Source organism: Orbicella franksi, chromosome 2 (assembly GCF_964199315.1).
Source record: "Orbicella franksi chromosome 2, jaOrbFran1.1, whole genome shotgun sequence".
NCBI lineage: Eukaryota > Metazoa > Cnidaria > Anthozoa > Scleractinia > Merulinidae > Orbicella > Orbicella franksi.
The window spans coordinates 24,360,740-24,382,696 of record NC_138146.1 but is presented as its reverse complement, the minus strand read 5'-3'; the positions used below and the strand labels follow the sequence as shown (position 1 = coordinate 24,382,696).

The 21,957-nt window shown below is 43.7% G+C and overlaps 2 protein-coding genes across 3 annotated transcripts in view; one reads left to right on the top strand and one right to left on the bottom strand.

Annotated features, from left to right (window-relative positions):
- Positions 1-21,957, bottom strand: part of LOC145478832 (uncharacterized) — a gene marked incomplete at its 3' end in the record, with an annotated part of 117,481 nt that overhangs the window by 30,428 nt on the left and 65,096 nt on the right. The window lies entirely within an intron of this gene.
- LOC145478775 (uncharacterized) lies at positions 381-20,951 on the top strand. 2 transcript variants are annotated; one of them, XM_081456916.1, is made up of 3 exons: positions 381-6,485; positions 7,134-19,472; positions 19,977-20,950. In XM_081456916.1, the coding sequence occupies exons 1-2, from the start codon at positions 665-667 to the stop codon at positions 19,445-19,447; spliced, it is 18,135 nt and encodes a 6,044-aa protein (XP_081313042.1). In that variant the 5' UTR covers positions 381-664; the 3' UTR covers positions 19,448-19,472; positions 19,977-20,950. The 2 variants fall into 2 exon arrangements, with proteins under 2 accessions (XP_081313042.1, XP_081313041.1); XM_081456915.1 differs by having other exon boundaries at positions 381-19,472; positions 19,977-20,951.

Sequence of the window (21,957 nt, the reverse complement as noted above, 5' to 3'; positions counted from 1 at the left end):
ACAAATGCTTTGTTTTGTCTTCCTTCCAACGTGACCTCAATATTGATTGTTTTTGCTCGATGAAAGTTCGTTTAACTGAATTCCCGATTGTCAAAGCAATGTATTATAACTAAATTATGTTGGGCAAACAACTCTATATATAATTTTAAATTAAATCTGTTCCTGTAGTCAGGGCTATTTTTAACAGCCCAATTTTTGATACATTTTAATTTTAATTTTTGTTGATAACAAACTCTAGTAAAAGCATGATAAGTAAAATACACATTTCCGCTGAAGTTTTTTCCTTAAGTGGAAATAAAAACAAGGTTATTGGGACTGTGCTTTTTCCGGTATAAAATTATGACATTTAAATTGTTCATTGAACTTAAGGGGTCACCAGCATTTCATGCACCTAAGACAGTGAACGTACCACTCATAGTGTGAAATTTTGATTGCCGTAACGAAAAAACCTGTCGCCCAGTGTGCTTTTGATTGGGGACAAACAGGTGATCTTTCTGGTTCCATGAGATAAGACGACTTAATCCAAATTCCGCGCCCCTTATGTCATCTTTTTACTGTTCAGGAACCGGCGACAGAAACTACTTGTGATGTAATAACAAAATAATGGTTGGAGAGATCGCGCTCATTTCCTTGGGGAAGTTTTAATGTACTAAAAAGCCACATAATGTTTGGCTGGTCGCCGCCAAATATTCTGGCGACTTTAGTACTTCTCATATCGCTTCTTCTTCTTTTTGACCGATCGCCAACACAAGCCAAGCCGTACCCTAAACAGAATATTCTAAGTACATATACAGCAGGTAACCTAGGAGGCTTCAATGAAGGAGATTGGCCAGAACTTGTAAACTTTAAAAATGGCCACTATATAGAGAGAGACAAGCGAAGTCCGACAGAAGTCGAGGACGAATCGTCGAACGATAGTGAAGGGAAAACGATAAGTGTGAAACCTAGAAAAAGGCAAGGCATTGAAACGCCCATAGAGCCTTTGACTTCCGATTCTGGTTTAGATAAAGACACTTTTCCGCGCTTGAACGGTGAAGAAAATGTCCGCTCTAAAGTGGATCAGCCTGAGAGCGAATCGATTGGTGTCTCAGTTGAGGAGGAAAAGAAAGCTGTTGATGACACAACTACCGACACCTCCACTACTCGACCTGTACAAGAATCAGCAGAAAACGCCAAAAGCAGCAATTTGAAATCAGAGGAATCAAACGATGGACAGGAGAAAGAACACGATTCTTCAACAAAGGAAAATGTGAACGGTGTTCAAATTCAACAGCACGAATCTGATCATTTGAAAACGGAAGATAAAGCTGATTCAAGTAGTGCAATTTTAAATAACGATCAAGCTACTGTGAACAAACTTAGTAGGAATGAAGGAGAAAACAAGGCTGAATCAAGCAGACCTGTTGATGAAAATGCACAAGTTCGAAGTGTCCAGGAGAGTGGTAAGCTCGGAAACGTTCCTAGTGACAAGAACGGAGTAAGGTTTCCTGGGGCTTCCCCACAGTTGGATGATAGCCAATCTAACACGGGTATCAAAACAAATCCGCAAGAAACTCAGACGACAATAGCAAGCAATGTCAACAAACAAGTAAATGTCGATGCAAAAATAACAACAGCCAAAGTTGAAACACCAGTCACAACAACTCCTTCAAAAGATCAAAACACCGCAGCTCCTGCAGAAAGCAATGCAGCAAGTTCAACAGCTAAAACGCAGTCATCGTCCCAAGAAAACGCAGCAATACACACCGTGCCCCAAATGCAAAACGTACCGGTAGAACCAGTGCGAGACGCCTTGGGAAACAGTGGTTCAGAAATTGTGACAACTCGTGGAGCATCGGATCTTGACTCGTACGCAGAAAGAGACACTGAACCGAAGCCGTCTAATGGACCTGAGGTGGGGCATTTTCAAGTGGATGATAAGTCTGCCGATTTAGAAATAAACGCAAATTCTGCTGGAGTGAAAGTTAAAGCGAAACCTGCTTCTTTGCAGGTGGTTTCACGCCCGGGTTCTCACTCAGCGTCGGCGGGTGCACAAGAGCGATCTTTGTATCACCATTATCATTATCCACCCTATCATCCCCATCACCACTGGTATCCTGGCATGCGAAGATCGTACGGTCATTTTCACGGCCACCATTTTTTCCATCCATATCATTCTTTTCCTGAAAGACGTGGTTTTGATAGCTTTTACGACGAAGCACCCTTTTATCGCCGACATATGCGCTACTGGTACCCTCGCCGTCATCGACACCATTTTCATGACTCTGATTTATACGAACGGTCGCGGATGGAAGAGCCGGAAAGTTACCCAAAATATCGTGGACGGAGACGTCACAAAAGGCGTTTCAGGCACATGAATGGGCCGTATAGAAGGCAGTTTTACAATAACATTCCGATAATGAACGGTATGGAATCGCCACAGATGGGTATGACACCAGAAGAGGGAACAATGCCACAGCTACCTATTGGGGGAGGAATGCCATTTACCCAACGGCAGAATATAATAACTCCAATGCCTGCACCTATTAACATCGCTGGAAATCCACCTCCTGGACTACTCGGAGGAGTTAATGCAGCCAACTTTGCAATGAACGGACTAAACGGAATGAACGGACTAAACAACTTCAATGAAGTAGGTCAAATGAATAGCTTGAATGCATTTAATGGAATAAGTGGCATGAACCGCATGACCAACATGGGTGCAATGGGTCTTAATTCTCTTGGACAAATGGGAGCAATGGAAGGCCTACCAGCAGGATTCAATAGCCGTATGGAAGGAAATGCAAATTTTGGGGAAATCCCTGGAACAGCTAGAGCACTAGGCACGAGGAACGCAAACACAATGCCTGAGGCTCCACGGATGGCTTTCAAGAAAACTGCAATTCTTTCAAATATGAAGAGTAAAAACGCAACCAAAGAACATACAAACGACCAAAAGATGAATCCTAAAAGGAATTCCACAAATGTAAACTTTAAGAAAACGCATAGTACGGAAAGCAAACACAAAGGAAAAGTGAATATTAAAAGCTGGGAGAAAACTTTGAAGCGATATCACAGACTGAACGTGTTTACGTCAAAGGCACAAGAACGACATCAATTTCGTAGAAATGCCAAATCTTCTGGGAAATCAGAAACAAAGAAAAAAGGTGAAGAAATAAAAAGAAAGCATAGCGTATCGCATCCACACACACAGCATGCAAAAGACGTAAAAGGAAACCGGAAAAATGCAATTGTAATGCATCGCCCACCAATCATCTATCACCCGCCACCAGAAATTTACCACCGTCCTGACATAGTCGTTCATCGTGCACCCATAATGCTACATCGACCACCTATAATTTACCATCAACCTCCTGTTGTCGTTCATCGACCTGCAATAATCTACCATCAGCCACCGATAGTATTCCACCAGCCACCTCCAGTAGTCCATCAGCCAATCTTACGCTCACATGACACGTGGGTAACAAAGCCGATGGTGTATCACACAGCATCCATGGTTTCTCATGCAAAGACGTACTATGGCATTCCATCTCATGTTTACTCTGGTGACTATGGAATGGGGTGTCACGGAGCACATTGCTCTTACAGGAAAGGAGGAGTGCCACATGGCAATACTACCCAAGTCAAGAACAATACAGACTCAAAAGATCATAAAAAGAAATCAAAACGTGACAGTTTTAGCGATTACATGGCTTATTTTACCTCTTTGTGGAAACCTAAGGGGTTGACAAAAAGAGAAATCGACGATGGGTACGAATTCATTTCGTCAACGGACGGTGCCAAAGAAAAGTTAACCTTCAGAAATACGAATTTCGGGGATGTTGATAAGAGAGACACAATCCCAGAATATCACAACTGGAATCCAAAAGTCAAACGGGAGACTGAAAAAGAGGAGACAGAGGATTCGAAGGACGGAACGCAAAAGAAGAAGAAAAAAGATGTGGTGGTCAACCGTCCTCCTATAATCTATCACCCTCCGCCAGAGATTTACCACCGTCCAGACATAGTCGTTCACCGTCCTCCTCTGGTGATCCACAGACCACCTATTATCTATCATCAACCACCAGTAATTGTTCATCGACCAGCCGTGGTGTACCATCAGCCGCCAATTGTTTTCCATCAACCACCGCCTGCTGTAAGTCAACCCTTGTTGTATTCTCATGATTCTTTCACTGTCCATCCTTCTTTCTATGCCACGCATCATGGCTCCGTCGTACGCGACTTCGGACATTACGTTGGGGTTCCAAATGTCATTACAAATTACGGAAATCCTCTATTTGGAAGAGCACCTCCAATAGGCAAAAGATCAAAGATAGAAACCTCACCTTCAAAAGAAAATTCAACTACACCAAATAACGGCAATTCAACAGCAGCTGCGTCTAAGCGAGCGTCTTTTGAAGACCATAATAACAAAGCAAAGAACGAATCCAGTGAAAAAGCAGGGAAGAAGAACACTGTTGTTGTCAGTCGGCCGCCAATAATATACCACCCACCTCCTGAAATTTATCATCGGCCTATCATTGTTGTTCATCGCCCCCCAATTATGATTCATCGTGCACCCATATTTTATCACCAACCACCTGTCGTTGTTCATCGCCCAGCTATAGTGTATCACCAGCCACCCTTGGTATTTCATCAACCGCCACCCATGGTTCATCAACCAGTCCTGAAGTCTCACGACACTTGGGTTTCTCACCCTATGGTGATTCCTTATTCCTCTCGGGTGTTGCATCATCACACATACGTGGGTGTTCCAGATGCCTATACTGTGCATCACTTTGGAGGACACGGGAACTCGTTTTACAAGTCACACATCTTAAAACATTCTAAATCACTCGAGGAAGACGCATCCGAAAGAAATAAGATAACTGGCGAGAACAACTCGACAAAACCAGAGAGAGATTCGACTTACAAAAGCAAAGTTACAGCGCACGATACAAAGCACAGAATTGCCTCGAAACTGAAAACCAAAAAATCTGGGAGTCAAAAAGGAGGCAAGAAAAATGCAGTGATCGTGCGACGTCCTCCAGTTATTTATCACCCGCCCCCTGAAATATACCACCGGCCAGAAATAGTGGTTCATCGCGCCCCTATTGTTATCCATCGTGCTCCAATAATCTACCACCAACCACCCGTAATTGTACATCGACCAGCGATTGTGTACCATCAACCAGCGCTCATTTTTCACCAGCCTCCACCGGTCGTACACCAACCAGTTTTTAGGTCACATGACACGTATGTGCGCAGACCAGTATTAAGACTATACGGATCCCGAATGCACCATACGGGGCATTTGTACCATATTCCACACGCTTATTTCCATGGACATGGTGGTATTCACTACATGGCTTATGGAAAATCCAAGGTGCCTCAAAAGGAAAATATTCAAGAAGAAAAAGGAGACACAAGGGCCACTGTTAAAAGCATGAAAAGAGACAGAAAGTCGGGAAAGGAGAAAAGCAATAAAAAGACTCACCATACCAGGCGAAAGCATATTGCCCTTACGAGAAGCAAAGACAAAACAGAAACTGGAATAAAGCTACACAAGAACCATGGCTCACCCTATCAGGTTACTTACCATAAGGCAAAAGAGGTTACAGAAAAAGCAAACAAAAAGAACTCTGTTGTTATACACAGGCCTCCAATCATCTACCATCCACCACCCGAGATTTATCATCGACCAGATATTGTAGTACACCGTGCTCCAATAGTGCTCTATCGTGCTCCTATTATATATCATCAACCACCAGTAGTGGTTCATCGTCCAGCCATTGTTTACCATCAGCCACCAATCGTTTTCCACCAGCCACCACCTATGGTCCACCAACCAGTCTTGCACTCGCATGATACCTGGGTGACAAAGCCTGTGGTCGTTCCCTATGCTTCACATGTACGCCACGTGGCTACATACAAAGGTGTGCCTCATGAGGAAATATTTATGCACGGTATAGGTACTGGTGCGTTCGGAAAATCACACGTTCCTGTAACAAGCACCCGAAGGAACAAGATAGACAGTGTTAAAAGCAAAAACCAAACTGAAGAGGAAGAGCCGACCGACCAAGCTAAGAATCCTGAAACGCAAGCGGCAGATGATACACAGCAACGCAGAACTGGCAATCCCAAGCTTGGAGCAGGAAAGAGAATTGTGCGAGCTTTGAGTGATTCCTTGGTAGATGAACAGTTGAATTTTGAAGAGAATAGGAACACTGTTGGAGCGGGTACAAGAATTCAAAGAAGCCTTCCCAACTTAATTCCAATGTTCGGGCACCAACTGGCTAGTGCATATTCCAGTGAATTTCCCTTGAATCCTCAAGGGTACGATCAGATTTCAGAGGCAGCTGTAGGGGCTGGAACCAGAATTCAACGATCCATTGACGATGGCTGGAATCCTTACATAAAACCACACACCAATAGTGTCACGACTCCAGTGGGCGCGGGTGCGAGGATAAAGAGAGCGTTAGCAGATCCGCAGGCACCATTTGAAGGTGAGAAACCTTATGAAATGTATAAACGTAGTAGTGAAGAAACTGAAAACTTCTCCACACCTGACGAAAACGCAGACAAAAACACCAATAGCACCAAAAAGACACTACTTATAATTCGCAGGCCACCAATATTGTATCATCCACCAAGCCATATGATTCACCGACCTTCCATAGTTGTTCACAGGCCAGACATAATAGTTCACCGCCACCCCATCGTCTTCCACAGGCCACCAATCTTAGTGCATCGACCCCCAATTATAATTCATCGTCAACCAGTTCTTATACACAGACCACCTATTATAGTTCATCGACCACCATTAGTATTTCATCGGCCTCCTATAATCATCCACCGTCGTCCATATATTATTCACCACCACCCGATTCTCTTCCATCGGCCGCCAATAATTATACACAAAGGACCTCAAATCATAGTTCATCATTCCCATCTGATTCATCACTATCCTATGCACATGATTCATATGCATTGTCCAGGTTGTGGTTTTGGGAAATCTACCGTTGCACGACTAGAAGATAACACTACTGAGCACAACAATAAGAAAACGTCACACTCTGACAGATCGTTAAAAGACTCTACTGTCAAGGATTCCAAGGGCAAAAGTTCTAACAAGCCAAAACGCTCTGTTGCAGACAAGAAGTCAAAGATGGGCTCCAAGGAAGCTAACCATCAAAGAAAGAGGAAAGATGTCCATAAAAAGAAGAAAGACGTAGTCGTGAACCGACCTCCGATCATTTACCATCCACCACCAGAGGTATACCACAGACCAGATATTGTTGTACACAGGGCTCCCATTCTTATTCACAGACCACCAATTGTCTACCATCAACCTCCTGTTGTTGTTCATAGACCAGCTGTTGTTTATCATCAACCACCAATTGTATTTCATCAGCCTGCTCCAGCAGTTAATCAACCATTACTGTTCTCCCACGACAGTTTTGTTGTTCATCCAATGGCGTTTGCCTCTCATATGGGTTCCGTTGTAAACGACGCTGGTCATTACGTTGGCTTACCACACGGTGGTGTAACTAATTTTCCTGGCTCCATCCCTCACGGTCCAACGGGACACGTCTTTTCTGCATTAAACTCACCCAACTGGGCAAGAAGAACTGAAGTTTTGAAACCACAGAATGAGAAGCATGCTAAAGGCGACAGCGCGAAGCATGGAAAACATCAAAGGCGCTCTAGTGACTTAAGGGATGGCCAAAACGAAAGAAGCGCAAAAAGGAATGATAAACCAACAGAGCAGAAGAGCAAGTATACCAAAGGTGAGAGAAAGAATAAAGTTATCGTTGCACGACCTCCTATGATTTATCATCCGCCACCCGAAATTTATGACCGACCAAATATCATAGTTCACAGACCAGACATTGTGATACATCGGCCTTCAATTGTTTATCACCAACCGTCGGTGGTAATTCACAGAGCACCGGTGGTTTATCAACAGCCTCCAGTTGTATTCCATCAACCATCACCAATGGTCACACAACCGGTATACCATGCCCATGATACATATGTCGCACATGCTGTGTTTCACCCACATGTGAGTAATGTTGCGCACACTGCAACGTATGTAGGAGCACCTCATGTCTACCCTGGATATAATGATTACGGATGGGGATTATCAGCACATGCACCCATCGCACAGATACCCCAATACGGCTATGCAGCGAATTATCGCACAGTATCTCCAACAAATGGCTACTCTACGTATGGACCTGCCATTGGAAGATCACAGGTAGAAAATGGTAGACTCAAGAAGAATAAAAAGAAAGATGAAGAAATGCACAATAAAAATTCAACTTTAAAACAGGACAAGAAGACGCGTAAAAGAAGATCAGGACAATTGAGCAAGCGCCACTTCCATCACCATCACTACCATCACCACCATCACCATCATCGGCACGGTCATCACCATCGCGGAAGTAAACGTTTCTATCACCTCCGACCAATCAGCTCTTTTGCTCATCGAGGGCATCGTAAACATGTCGTTATCATACACCGACCTCCTCTTATTTATCATCCTCCAGCACAAGTTTATCGTCAACCAGATATTTTGATGCACTTACCTCCACTGGTTTATCACAGGCCGGCGATAATGTTTCAACAACCACCGACGATAGTTCATCATCCTTCGATAATTTATCATCAACCTCCTGTTGTCTTCCACAATCCTCCGCCAATAATACATTCGCCAGTAATGCATTCCCACGAGATTATAACGCCTCACCTTCAGCACGTTATGGTTCCTTCCACGTCATATGTACACCCTGCCGGGAATTATTTTGGGCCCGTTGTCGCAGGCCCAGCTTATGGAAAGTCTCATATAGAGCGAACTGATTCTGAGAAAGACCTCCAGAAATCCAAGAGCGTGTCCCATTTAGAGGGAAGTAAATATGAAAATGCAAAGTTTGATGAGAAACGAGAGACCTCTGGTACACCAGAAACAAAGACAGACAACAAAGGATCAAAAAAGCAGAACGTCGACGTTGTAGTTCATCAGCCACCAATAGTGTATCATCCACCACCAGACATCTTTGACAAGCCCGCTGTTGTAATGCATCCGCCTCCCATGGTGGTCCGTCGTCCCCCTATCCTCATACATCGAGCTCCTCTTGTGGTACACAGACCTCCCGTGATTATACACAGACCTCCTATAGTACTTCACCACCCAACACCGGTGTATCATGTGGCACATGGCCACTTTTTTAATCCAATGAGATATGCTATGGGAAGGTCGACAATACCAAAGACGAGTTCAAAGATATCGAGGTCAGATAAACACAGCGCTGGACAACATGATGATAAGAAAAGCGCGACAAATGTCGCTCGAGAAAAATCAAACACCACAAAAGGGGAACGAAAGAACCTTGTTGTTGTTCACAGGCCACCAATGATATACCACCCACCACCAGAGATCTATGATCGACCAAACGTTATAGTACACCGCCCAGACATTGTCGTGCATAGACCATCGGTAGTATATCATCAGCCTTCAGTTGTTGTTCATAGGCCACCAATAATTTATCGCCAGCCACCGATTGTATTTCACCAGCCTCCGCCAATGATACACCAGCCAATTATGCACGCGCATGATACTTATCTTGCCCATCCCGTTCCAGTGCCCTACACCTCGCAGGTCCAACACGCAGCAACGTACGTTGGAGCTCCGCACTTTTTCCACCAGCCGCATTTTGGAGGTTATGTGGGCCATGTTTTTGGAAAATCGGTTGTCGAAAAGGTCAAGAACAAAACGCTAAGCGAGGGAAATGAAAATAAGGGTAAAAAGGTAACTCATAATGGAGACAAAACGCATACGAGGTCAACACGTGATGCAGTAGGCGAAAAGAAAGCCAATGAACGCTCTTCAGAGACTTCTACAGGTCTTAAAAAGAACAAAGTTATTATAGCTAGACCACCCATGATTTACCATCCGCCACCCGAGATATACGACAGGCCAAACATTGTTGTTCATCGACCGGACATTGTTATACATCGCCCTTCAATTGTCTATCATCAATCTTCCGTTGTTGTTCACAGACCTCCTATTATTTATCGACAGCCTCCAGTTGTATTCCATCAACCTCCTCCATTGGTTCATCAACCAATTATGCATGCTCACGATACCTACGTCGGTCATCCTGTACCAGTACCATATTCATCTCATATACAACACACATCTACCTATGTTGGAAGTCCTCACTATTACCCAGGTGGCTGGAACTACGGCTGGAACCAGTTGCACTCTTTTGGACCAGCCTACGGCAAATCGAAGGTACCAACCAAGAATTCTAATTCCTCAAAACATGTAACCTTAAAATCAGTGCACAAAGATAAAGTTAGACGAGCAGCCAAAAACGACCAGGGAAACAATGACAAGGAAGCGAAACCCAAGTCAGCTGAAAAGAGTAAAAAGAAAAACCAAGTCGTTATTCAACGTCCGCCCCTAATCTATCATCCACCAGCAGAGGTGTATCATAAACCTGATGTTATAATGCATAGGCCTGATATTGTTATTCACAGACCTTCAGTTGTCTATCACCAGCCATCCGTGGTCGTTCACAGGCCACCAGTAATCTATCAGCAACCCCCCGTTGTCTTCCATCAGCCGTCCCCTATGGTGAGACAGCCAGTTCTGCACGCACACGATACTTATCTCTCTCACCCATACTTTACACCCTACTCATCAAATGTTTATGATGGTGGAAACTATGTGGGCGCTCCTCACTTCTTTCATAACGGATGGGGATGGGGAGGACCAGGCTATGGTTTTGGTCACGCCTTTGGTAAATCGAAGGTAGAAAAGTCTCACAAGAAACACGCGATTCACTTAAAAAAAGGCAAGGGCGATATCAAAGGTAACAGGAGAACTTTAGAGAAAGAAGAGAAGGACTTGGAGGACGCAGTGAGATTGAAAAACGAAACCAGGACGGCAACAAAGGGAAACAAAAAGAACCTTGTAATAATGCGTCGACCTCCTCTCATCTATCATCCACCACCAGAAGTTTATCATAAACCAGATGTTATTATGCATAGGCCTGATATCGTCATTCACAGGCCTTCAATAGTTTTCCATCAGCCTTCGGTTGTAGTTCATAGACCTCCTGTGATTTACCACCAGCCTCCAGTTGTCTTTCATCAGCCTTCGCCCATGGTCCATCAGCCGATCTTTCATTCGCACGACACGTACCTCGCACATCCACAGTTTGCACCCTTTACATCACACTTGCACCACTCAGGGAGCTACGTGGGCGCACCACATTTTTATCCCGGTGACTGGGAATGGGGAGCGCATGGTTATGGTGCTGGTTTTCATCATGCGTTTGGAAAGTCAAAGGTTGAAAAAGCTTCGAAACATGAAAGAAAGACAAAAACTGAAAAAGAAACAGAAACTGAAGGAAACAGAAGAACGTTACAGGGCACAAAAGAAGTTACAACTAATAACAAGTCTAAAAGCAAGAAAGATGCAACTAAAGGGCACAAGAAGAATTTAGTAGTGATGCATCGTCCACCACTTATTTACCACCCACCCCCAGAAATATACCACAAACCAGACATCATTGTACATAGACCGGATCTTGTTATTCACAGGCCATCAGTAGTTTTTCATCAACCCTCTGTCGTTGTACATAGGCCACCGGTAATTTATCATCAATCGCCAGTGGTTTTCCATCAGCCTTCTCCAATGGTTCACCAGCCAATCTTTCACTCGCATGAGACTTATTTTGCCCACCCACACTTTGTGCCGTACCTCTCGCATTTAACGCACGCTGGTTCTTATGTAGGGGCACCGCATTTTTACCCAGGTCACTGGGGGCTACATCATGGTTTTGGACATTTTATGGGCCATGCGTTTGGCAAATCTAAAGTAGAAAAAGGATCAAAGAAAGGAAAGTTTGAAACTAGCAAAGAACAAGAAACCGCAACTCCAAGCCACTCGGAGGAAAATTCGAGCAACAGAACCAGAAGAGCCACAAAAGAACCTGAAATCCATGGAAAAGGTGGAGTTAAGAAAAGAGAACACAACAAAGACGTAAGCGAAAAAGCAGAAATTAAAACCTTGGCAATACATCCACAAAAGGAGGATAAAAAACATCATAAAAAAGGCCATAAAAAGAACATGGTAGTTATACAACGTCCAACTTTGGTTTACCATCCTCCTCCAGAAATCTACGACAGACCAAACATCATTGTTCACCGTCCTGATTTCGTAATTCATCAGCCATCGGTAGTGTATCACCAACCATCAGTGGTTGTCCATCGTCCCCCAATCATCTATAATCCACCTCCAGTAGTGTTTCATCAACCTGCACCTATGGTACACCAGCCAATGTACACTGCCAATGATATGTATCGTAGTCATCCCCATTTTGTTCCCTATGCCTCTCATGTCAGACACTCCCATACCTACGTTGGAGCACCGCATTACTATGCAGGAGGATGGAGGTACGGTTACGGCTTTTCAGACAACTCATTAGCCCATGGAAGTGGATGGAATGGCTACAGAGGTCCATGGGTTCACCCATCTCCATCTTACGGGACCAATTATTTTGCTCGTACTCATGTTGCAAGTCGGAGATTTATGCATGGTCCATACTCCTTAGCATTTAGCAAGTCCATTGTTCAGAAGCATGTTGAAAAACCTGACGACCCAAGTAAGACTCAAGAAAATCATGACAAGCAAAAGAATAGTACACGATCCCACCATCCTGTACGTAAAGGAGAGAGACATCCACGATCAGCAGAGTCCAGAAAAAACGCTAGTATAGATTATCACCCTGTGAAAAGCGGACTTCACAAGAAAAGGCATCGGAATGGCGACGGAGGGAAAAAGAATCTTGTAATAATGAGAAGGCCTACGCTCATATATCACCCACCTCCAGAGGTGTATCATAAGCCAGACATTATTATGCATCGACCTGACATAGTAATTCACCGGCCTTCTGTAGTATATCATCAACCTTCGGTTATGGTTCACCGACCACCAATTATCTATCAGCAACCACCCGTGGTGTTTCATCAGCCATCCCCCATGGTTCACCAGCCAATATTTCATGCGCATGAAAGCTACATGACTCACCCAACCTTTGTTCCTTACACAAGTCAGATCCAACATACTGGCACGTACGTGGGAGCTCCAACAATTTTTCATGGAGGGTGGAACTACGGATACGGTCATGCATTTGGAAAATCACATGTCTTTAAGCATAAATCTAAGTCAGGGAAAAAGAACAAAAAGACTGAGAAGAAAAACAAAATAGAGAGCACCAAACGAAATATGTTACATCCTCAAGAAGAAAAAGATGAGAAAGCAACAAGAAAAAATGACATAGTTGTTAGCCGTCCTCCCATCATTTACCACCCACCACCTGAAATTTATCATAGGCCAGACATCGTAGTTCACAGAGCTCCAATAGTACTCCATCGTCCACCGATAATCTATCACCAACCACCCGTCGTTGTTCATCGGCCGGCTGTTGTGTATCATCAACCTCCTATTGTATTCCATCAGCCACCTCCCACAGTTAACCAACCTATTTTACACTCACACGACTCATTTATTCTTCGCCCTGCTGCCCGATTCTTGCCACAAGGTTCAACAGTCACACATAGCATGAGTTATGTGGGAATTCCAAACCATGTAGTACACGGCGATGAACTTGATTTTCACCACTTTCATCGATCACAAATAGAACATTCTGGCCAACACAGATCCTTACAGAAAACATTCACAGCTCAAATAGCGAAATCAACAATCTCAAAAACTCCCACAACTAACAAAGAAAACACTGAAACCACCATCACTGATCAAACACAGAAAAAAACTTTGCGATCTACCGTTCAACACCACACACTAAGCAAAAGACAGCTTATGGGTTCTCATTCACTCTATGGACCTGTGTCGCCAATAAACGACATTGAAGATTTACATAAATCAATTGAGCAGAAAGAAAAGCTATCTACGATACCAGGAAAGACCTCAAATCGTCAAAGTGAAGTTGCCAAGCGTTCGGACGAATCAAGTTATGAAATTACCAAGAGGCAAATAATTGTGCCAGAATCTACTGAAAATGCTTACCACAATTCTTTACCCTCAGTTTACAACGCACTTGATGCACCTGCTTTCCAGAATCAAGTTTTAGCAGAACCTGAAGTGCTACCACATTCAAATGGCATTAGAATAGAACATTTGCCTGGTTTTGCATCCAGTTTACGTGACATTCAAGAGCTAGCGGGAGCCGGAATTGCAAGATCGTCTTTTCCGTTATCGTTACAGCAATACTTGCCAACGACTCAGAAAGAGGACTCACCAGACGTACGTGTTCACGTTGAAACCACGAAATCCTCCATACCACTCAAGAAACGTGAAAAGAGACAAATTTTCCCAATATATCAGCAGCAAGGTCCTTCCCCACTACCCCGAGTTCTATATCAGCCACCGAGTCTAGGAGATTTGGGAGTTGTACACGCTGCCGCACCTTCATCTGTTTACAACCTATTTAGTCCATACCACCAAACGTTCCATACCATTACAGGTCCACTTCGTTATTTGCCATTTGCTTCGCAACTTCATCACCGCCCCCACGTAAATATCAACGTACAGTCAGCAAGGTCAACTATACCGGACATGGAGCACGTACTTGAAAAGCGATCAAAAGAATCAAAATCAAAGAGACAGCTTTTAGCCGTTGTTCCACCTATTTCTGCTGGCATTCCCCTGGGATTACATGGATTAGAAGGAGCAAGGATAATGAATAACTTTCTTCCGTACTCGCCTTACTCACCTCTGCCACGTTTTTTCTTTCCACCTTTGCCACATCCTCAGGAAACTGAACCCGACGATGCAAGTTACCCTGAAGCGCTTCCCTTATTTCATCTCCCTACACAACCCATCCACAACCTATTTAGCACATTACCAGAAGACGATGGCAGTGAGTCACCGACGCTTAACCCATGGGCGTCTTACTTAAGTGCACTTTATCGTAACTTCCTTGGATATCCTCTTTATCACAGCGATCACAAACCTAAAGTCCACGTAGACGTACAAGCATCAAAATCACATATACCCAAAGCCACTAAAATGGAGAACAAGCAAGATGTTCTTTCCCGACCACGTATTTTCAAACGACAAATATATAATTACTTACCGCATTCAGCACTAACAAGTCACTATACCTTGCCCACAGCTTTAAATTATGGTGTACAAGGGTTCCCTTTCCATCGGAACTCTCCTCGAATCAACATTAACGTAGAGACAGCAAAGAAGAATGGGATACCTTCAATGACAAAAGAAAGGAGGTCTCCAAAAGTAGGTTATACTAAGCATCTTGAGGAGCATAAAACTGGTGATAAAAGGGACGAACTTATAGGAGGTGGAGAGAATGGTCAGGAAATTAACCAAAACCAAGTTAACCCCGATTTTTCAAATGCACCAGAGAATCAATTTGTTGCTACAAGCGAAGAAGCACCACGTGAGGAGGGAGCTGCGTCAAACGATAACGAGCAGCTCCAAGGTCAGAACGAGGCTGCCCAGCAGCAACAGTATCCGGAAATGGTTGGTCAAAGGCAGGAGCTACAACAAAATTCAGTTCAGCAAATATCACCATCTCAAGGCCAACCAATGATGATACCGGCTCAAGCACAGCAACTTGCTTTTCGTGGAGGTAATGTACCATTGCGAGCACCAATACAACAACCTTTGCAGGCACCTTTGCAGGCACCCTTGCAGGCACCTATGCAGGCACCTTTGCAGGCACCTTTCCAACCACAAGTTGCAGTTCCTTTTCAAGGTATGATCTCTAGTGGCCTTCCGGGAGCTTCAGTTCTCCCAGTGTCTGAGCAATCAGTTCCCCAGCAAGCAATACAAACTGAAGAGGAACAACCAAAACATACTACCATTAATGTCAATGTCGCGGCAAAATCAACGGTGCCAAAGAAACATTCTAAAAAGGTAAAAAACACACTCCATAAACGACAGTTTGTCGCTTCAACACAAGGTTTAATCCCCGCCTATGGAATTCCTATTCCTTACAACGGAGCTGCCCCGATGCCAAGCAACAACAATCCCCGTGTATCTATCAACGTGCAAACTACAAAAAAATCAGCGGTGGAAAAAGACCACAACAAGCGCCAAAGCATCTCACTGTTAACACGATTTCCAGCTATGCAAGTTCTCCCGCAGACTTTCAAGCAGAATGGCATTTTGATGCCAGCGTTCAACACCTTACCTGTAAATCATAGAATCAAGGCTAATGGCATGTTATTAGAAGAGCTACAGCGACAAAGAAAATACAAAATTCCAAAAATGGGTGACAAGAGGCAGACTGGTCTAAGAAGCAAACTCGGCCAATCCTCAGAAATGAAACAAAAGGAAAATGCAAAGAAACGCCAATTCTACGCAGTACCGCAATCACCGTTGGCCGTTCAGCCGTATCCATTGGCTCTTCAACCAGCTGTCAATCAAAGACCCCGAGTTTCAGTAAATGTGGATGTAAGCAAGAGAAAGTCTGCATTCCCAGGAAGAAAACGTCACGGACCTTTATCGTCTACAAGCGTAAAGCGGAGGTTGCCCAGCTTTGTTGAAAAACTTGAAGCAAAGGAGAACTCGAAATCAAAAAGACAAGTATATGGAATGGAACAGCTTCCGCACATGATTCCCCTTCCAGTTGTCAGTCCACCTCTACTTTCACAGGTCCCTTCAAAAAATGAGCGACCCCGTGTGTCAGTCCACGTAGAAACTGCCAAAAAGAAGAATAAACTAATGAGCCAAAACGAACCGATCAAAAAGGAAAGGAGACAAATTTACGGCCTGTCGGAACTACCGCATGAAGGGTTACCTTTCCCGGCAATCAATCAAGGTCAGGCCCTTGAATATTTGCCTAGCTCAGTGCACACTCCCCGCGTTTCTGTCAATGTTGAGGCGTCTAAGCGCTCGGATGAAGAAGGCTCGCATGATTTGATCAGTAAACGTCAAGTATTCGGTGTACAGGCACCTCCTGCACAGCCTTTCGAACAGGCTCAGGAACCCATTGCAACGATCAACGATCAAGAACCACTACAATCCGATGAACCAGCACAAGGTAGTTTCTCACAGTCTCCTATCCACGTTCAAGAGGAACCTCAACTAGATCAGTTATCAACGGCAGCTATTAATTCAAATCCTGCAACACTTCAACAGCAACAGGCACAAGAACTACCTTCAGATGCAGTGCCCTCTCAGGCAGGTGTAAGCCAGATTGATTATGAACGCCCACATGTTTCCGTTCAAGTGGAAGCATCTAAAAGATCAAATGATAAACGGAAAGCTGGCACTATCAAAACTAATTCTTTGAAACGCAGCATGCCGCAACTTCACCAACTTGAGCAAGAACCTGAAGACTATGAGCCCGATGTGAATGAACCAGAAACTGTCGCCAACACAGGTACTCTGCTCGGAGACCAAAGACCTCGCGTATCTGTTAAGGTCGATGTAGCCAGAAAGAAACATGATATTTCAGGCACTACGTCTAAGAAAAAGATTAGAACTACAGTAAAAAGGCAGTTTACGGTTCCATTTAACGAAGGATCAAATACAATTCAAGGCAATCCTATTCAAAATACTCAATTCCTGACGGGTGAAAACCAAGAAGAAAACGAACAAGGTGTCCAGCAGGTTTCCATGCTACCACAACCTCAATCTGAATCGCTTGAACAACAACAAGAGCAAGAGCAAGAGCAAGAGCAACCGCAACCGCAACAGGAGCAGCCACTTGCATTTGTACAACCTATGCAACAGCAGCAAATTCAACCGTTTCAAACACTTACGCTACCTCTAGAACACAAAACACAACCGAAAGTGAGCATTAGTGTTCAGACAGCGAAATCTCTGATATCTACAAATAATGATCGTGGAAAGAGCTTTGGCCATCATAAGGAACAGACACCAGAGCGAAAATCGAGACGCCAATTGTTTGGAACCGTTCCTCTTCTTAGTTCACTAGGGCAGACAGCTGTGACTGGTAGCGTTAGTAAGGAAAATGGAAGATCAACTGTTCCACAGTCCACAAAAGGGAAAATCATAAAAGAAAATCGCATTCAAGCGGGTAGAAAAGACAAGCGTACTTGGAAACGTCAGCTATATAATTATCTAGGAGGTCAACAGGAACAACAAATTCTGCCCACACAGTCTTTGCAAAGTATCAGTGAACCTCAACAAGAACAGGCTTCAATACAGCCCATTCAAGCCTTTCAACAGGATGCCGGTGCACAGCTAACACAAATGAACCTTCCGCAAGCCTCCTTGACGCAAACAAACGACCAAGAGGCTTCTCAACCATACCTGGCCCAAACTGAGGAAAATCAGCAAGGTTCGGTGTTAACCACTCAACCTCAAGAATCCTCTGTTAGCCCAATTAATACATTTCAACGTCCTCACGTGAGCATAAATGTACAAACGGCTAAATCACTCGTGCCAAACCCAGAAAGAAAGTTTCACAGTCATGAACTTGAAACTAACATGCCAAGATCTCATCTGGCAACTGGAAAAAATCACGAAACAAAGAAATTTAAAAGGCAGTTTGATCTTCTTGGAGGCGGCGTTATTGAAAGAAGACGAGGTCCAAAGTTCGTCCCAGAACCCTTAAAAAAACCACGCGAGGAGAACTTGTTTGGTTTGGGTAACAACCTTAACAAGCCCGTTGAAGTCTTCACAGATCCGATTTCAAACCTAGTTGCAGGTGGAGCTGCTGGAAGAAAGAGACCAAAGCTCGGAGGAATACGACTTGACAGTCCTACTGGAGTTGGAGCTCTGCCGCTTAAAGGAGCCGCCAACCCCTTAGAAGGCACGCTTCCTTCAGATTTAGGTGCACAAGCTATACTTCAAGACAGTCCAGCAGAGACAGCTCCCCCGTTGGCACAGGAACCTGGAGTGACCAGTGAGCCTTTATTTCGTCCACCTAGTGGTATAGCTGGACCACAACTGGATACACTAGAACGAGAGGGTGCAACCAATATCCCACTATCAGACCTACCTTCAACTGGACCAGCTATTCTACCTCTGCCTGCAATCAATAGGGCCTTTTTGAGAAATTTACCTTTGCCCGCTGCACCGCTTCCTCAGGGGAACCCACTTCTTTTAGCTCCACGAATGTTTCCAATACTTCCTTTCGCACCCCCTATGGCAGTTCCACCCGTGGTAGAACCTCCAGCACTGCAAGAACCCACACCAGAGCCGCAACAGGCCCCACCACCGTTAGCACCCATGCTTCCACCAGTTATTCCTATGCCAGTTCCTAATATCGCACCGGTTCCTAATATCGCACCGATTCCAGCCCAACCCAGCTTGTTTCCTGAACCAGAAGAGGATAAACCATCGGTGCATGTTAATGTGGAAACGTCAAGGTCCAACGTTCCTGTAAGGGAACACCACTCCACGCAGCACGCGAATGGCTCAGCCAATCGTGGCTAGGCCGGGAGTGAAAATAGTGCTCGAGGTATGATGACATGTTCAACGATTGTCTCTAGCATTACTAGTGTACTGACTGGACGTTCACGTTTAGAATAACTGAGGTGGTGATTAGTAAAGAGTAACAATAAACGGAATAATACATTAATCACACGCAAGTGCATATATCAAATTAATTAACTAATCAATAAAACGATTAAGTAGTTGCGCGGCAACTACTTCGTTTAAACGTGTATCGTAATGGAAAAAAAAAGAATTTTAAAAGTACTATAAGGAAAGTAATTAATTGGTATCGATCTGAAGATGTAAGTAATATTTCCCTCTATCTTCAGATATTAGTATAGTTAAGGTTGATTAATCAAGAGATTGCTCAAAGCAAGTAAAATAAACCTCGATTGAATCGATATACAAGGGCGGGGTTAGTCAGACAACAGGGCTTACTAAACGGTTATAATTAATTGTCATTATGTTCTATTTGGGAACGTTGTTCCTCCGTAATTTAACAGGAAATCTCTTTGCTTCTTCACTTTAGGGCCTGATGTGGTTTTGCACAACATACGTTATCGAGAGGAGTAAAAGAACAAAACGGAATGGGGTTGTGAAGCCTACTTAGGCATGGAATTTTGTAGATACTTGCAACACCCTCGTGATGATTCAACGCCCGTTGCAAAATATATTCTCTTTTCGTCTGAAAGTGGCTAAAATTAGCTGAAGCAGCGTTGCGTGTAGCAGAACATGGCTTGACCTTAAATACATTAAATTGAACGAATGATTCAAACTTATCCATCTTCTTATGAACCACGAAATGATGACCATGGCCCAATCGACATGGGGTATTCGTGTTTCTGTCGATCATACTACCGAACAGTGAACAAAACGGATCTATTTCAATGGTAGTGCAAGTTATTCTTTCTAAGAAAGCGGATAGATATTGAAGCGAAATCAGTTTCTAGGATTAGTATTATAACTGCCCACTGAATACGAATCAGTGGACACAGGAATTTTTCTTTAAGAGCCAATTTGCATAAAACAATCCATTAATTCCCTGGAACAAACCCAAGGGAAAAGCACGGTCTGATTTTGTTTTTAGCCATGTCTCGTCTACGGATATACAGCGATTTCAATTATTGTTACAATCATCAGGCTAACATCATACATGTTTTTCCTTAATGGGCTTGTGTCCTGCAACAAAAGCAAACGGCATTGTCCCATGCAAATTGGCTTTTATAATATAAGTGAATATATCTCAAAGATTGCTGCTATCTAGGAGCTAAAATAATTGTTTATATCCAGTTTGTTATCCAAGGTTAGACAGAACGTTACCTGGAGTTGCGTCAAATTTGCATGAGTGAGATCTCTTTGAGTTTTTACTGGCTCCTAAGTCCACAGAACGATAACGTATATGATAAACGCGATATGAAACATCAAAAACATTTTCTATGAATAAAACACTTTGATGAAGTTTTGAGCCATTTTAGAGACAATTGTGACAATAAAAATTGAATTTTAATTATTTTGTACCGCTAGCTTATCTGCTTGTGTGACCTCTTACAGATTTTTCAGCCGTGCTCCATATCAGTCTGTTTGAGACTTAGAAGCTTTGCTTAGAAGCTTTGCTTACTGTCCTGATTTCCTCCTTTTCGATGTTTAACTTGATGAAGGAACTTCATCGAGTTAAGCATCGAAGTAACTGCATGGAAAATGAAAACCCAGTTTTGTTTTCTTAGTTGGTCTCGTTCTGTTCTTACAATAGCTGAAAATGGATTGAGTGTTGGGGTTTAATGTCTTTATGGTTACATGTAGTGATGATGGATATGAGTATTTGCCATGCATGTTTGACGTCTGATCAATACGCTGTTTTTGCGTACCAACTGGTCGCTCCTTAAAGGGCGGAAAGGCCGGTTTTCATATGATCGCTAAGATCTCTATAAAAAGCATTGAGCGACCCTTACGCCTACCTGTTTCCCTCTAATCACTGATCGCTACCACCGCCGATCTTCTCAATCATCTAAAGTTCTTTTGCTGCTTACGTCTTTTTTTTCTTCTCTCCCTCAGAGGATAAGCCTGTTCCATGTTTCCACATGATCACTACGATCGCTACAGAAAAAGATGAGCGGTCCTTAATACTAACCGAATGCCTAGAACAGGCCATGATCTCTAAGCATATTAACTATATATCAACCAATTGGTTCCAGTCTCATTCTATTGTTTCCAAAGCCAATTAGAACCGGAATCTCACTGGACCTACCCAGAGGTCGCGATTCTTGGTGCTGACCAAAAGGAGCGCGGCCCCCGGGGACGGGAATCAGCTTCGAGGCAATTCTCCACCCCCCTCCCCCCCCCCCCCCACCGCCACCCCTCCCATTATGACGTCGAATTACGCGCCGAAACAGCGCCAAGCTATAAACAACCAAGCAACTCTCACAAATAATACACTTGTTTGAGGTAACTTACATAGACTTTCCTTGCCATTTTACTTTTTTTGAAACTGAATAAAGAAAAACACTGTGTAG

What these genes read in the sequence shown, in the direction of transcription:
- LOC145478775 (XM_081456915.1), top strand. Translation starts at nt 665, where the DNA reads ATGTTTGGCTGGTCGCCGCCAAATATTCTGGCGACTTTAGTACTTCTC.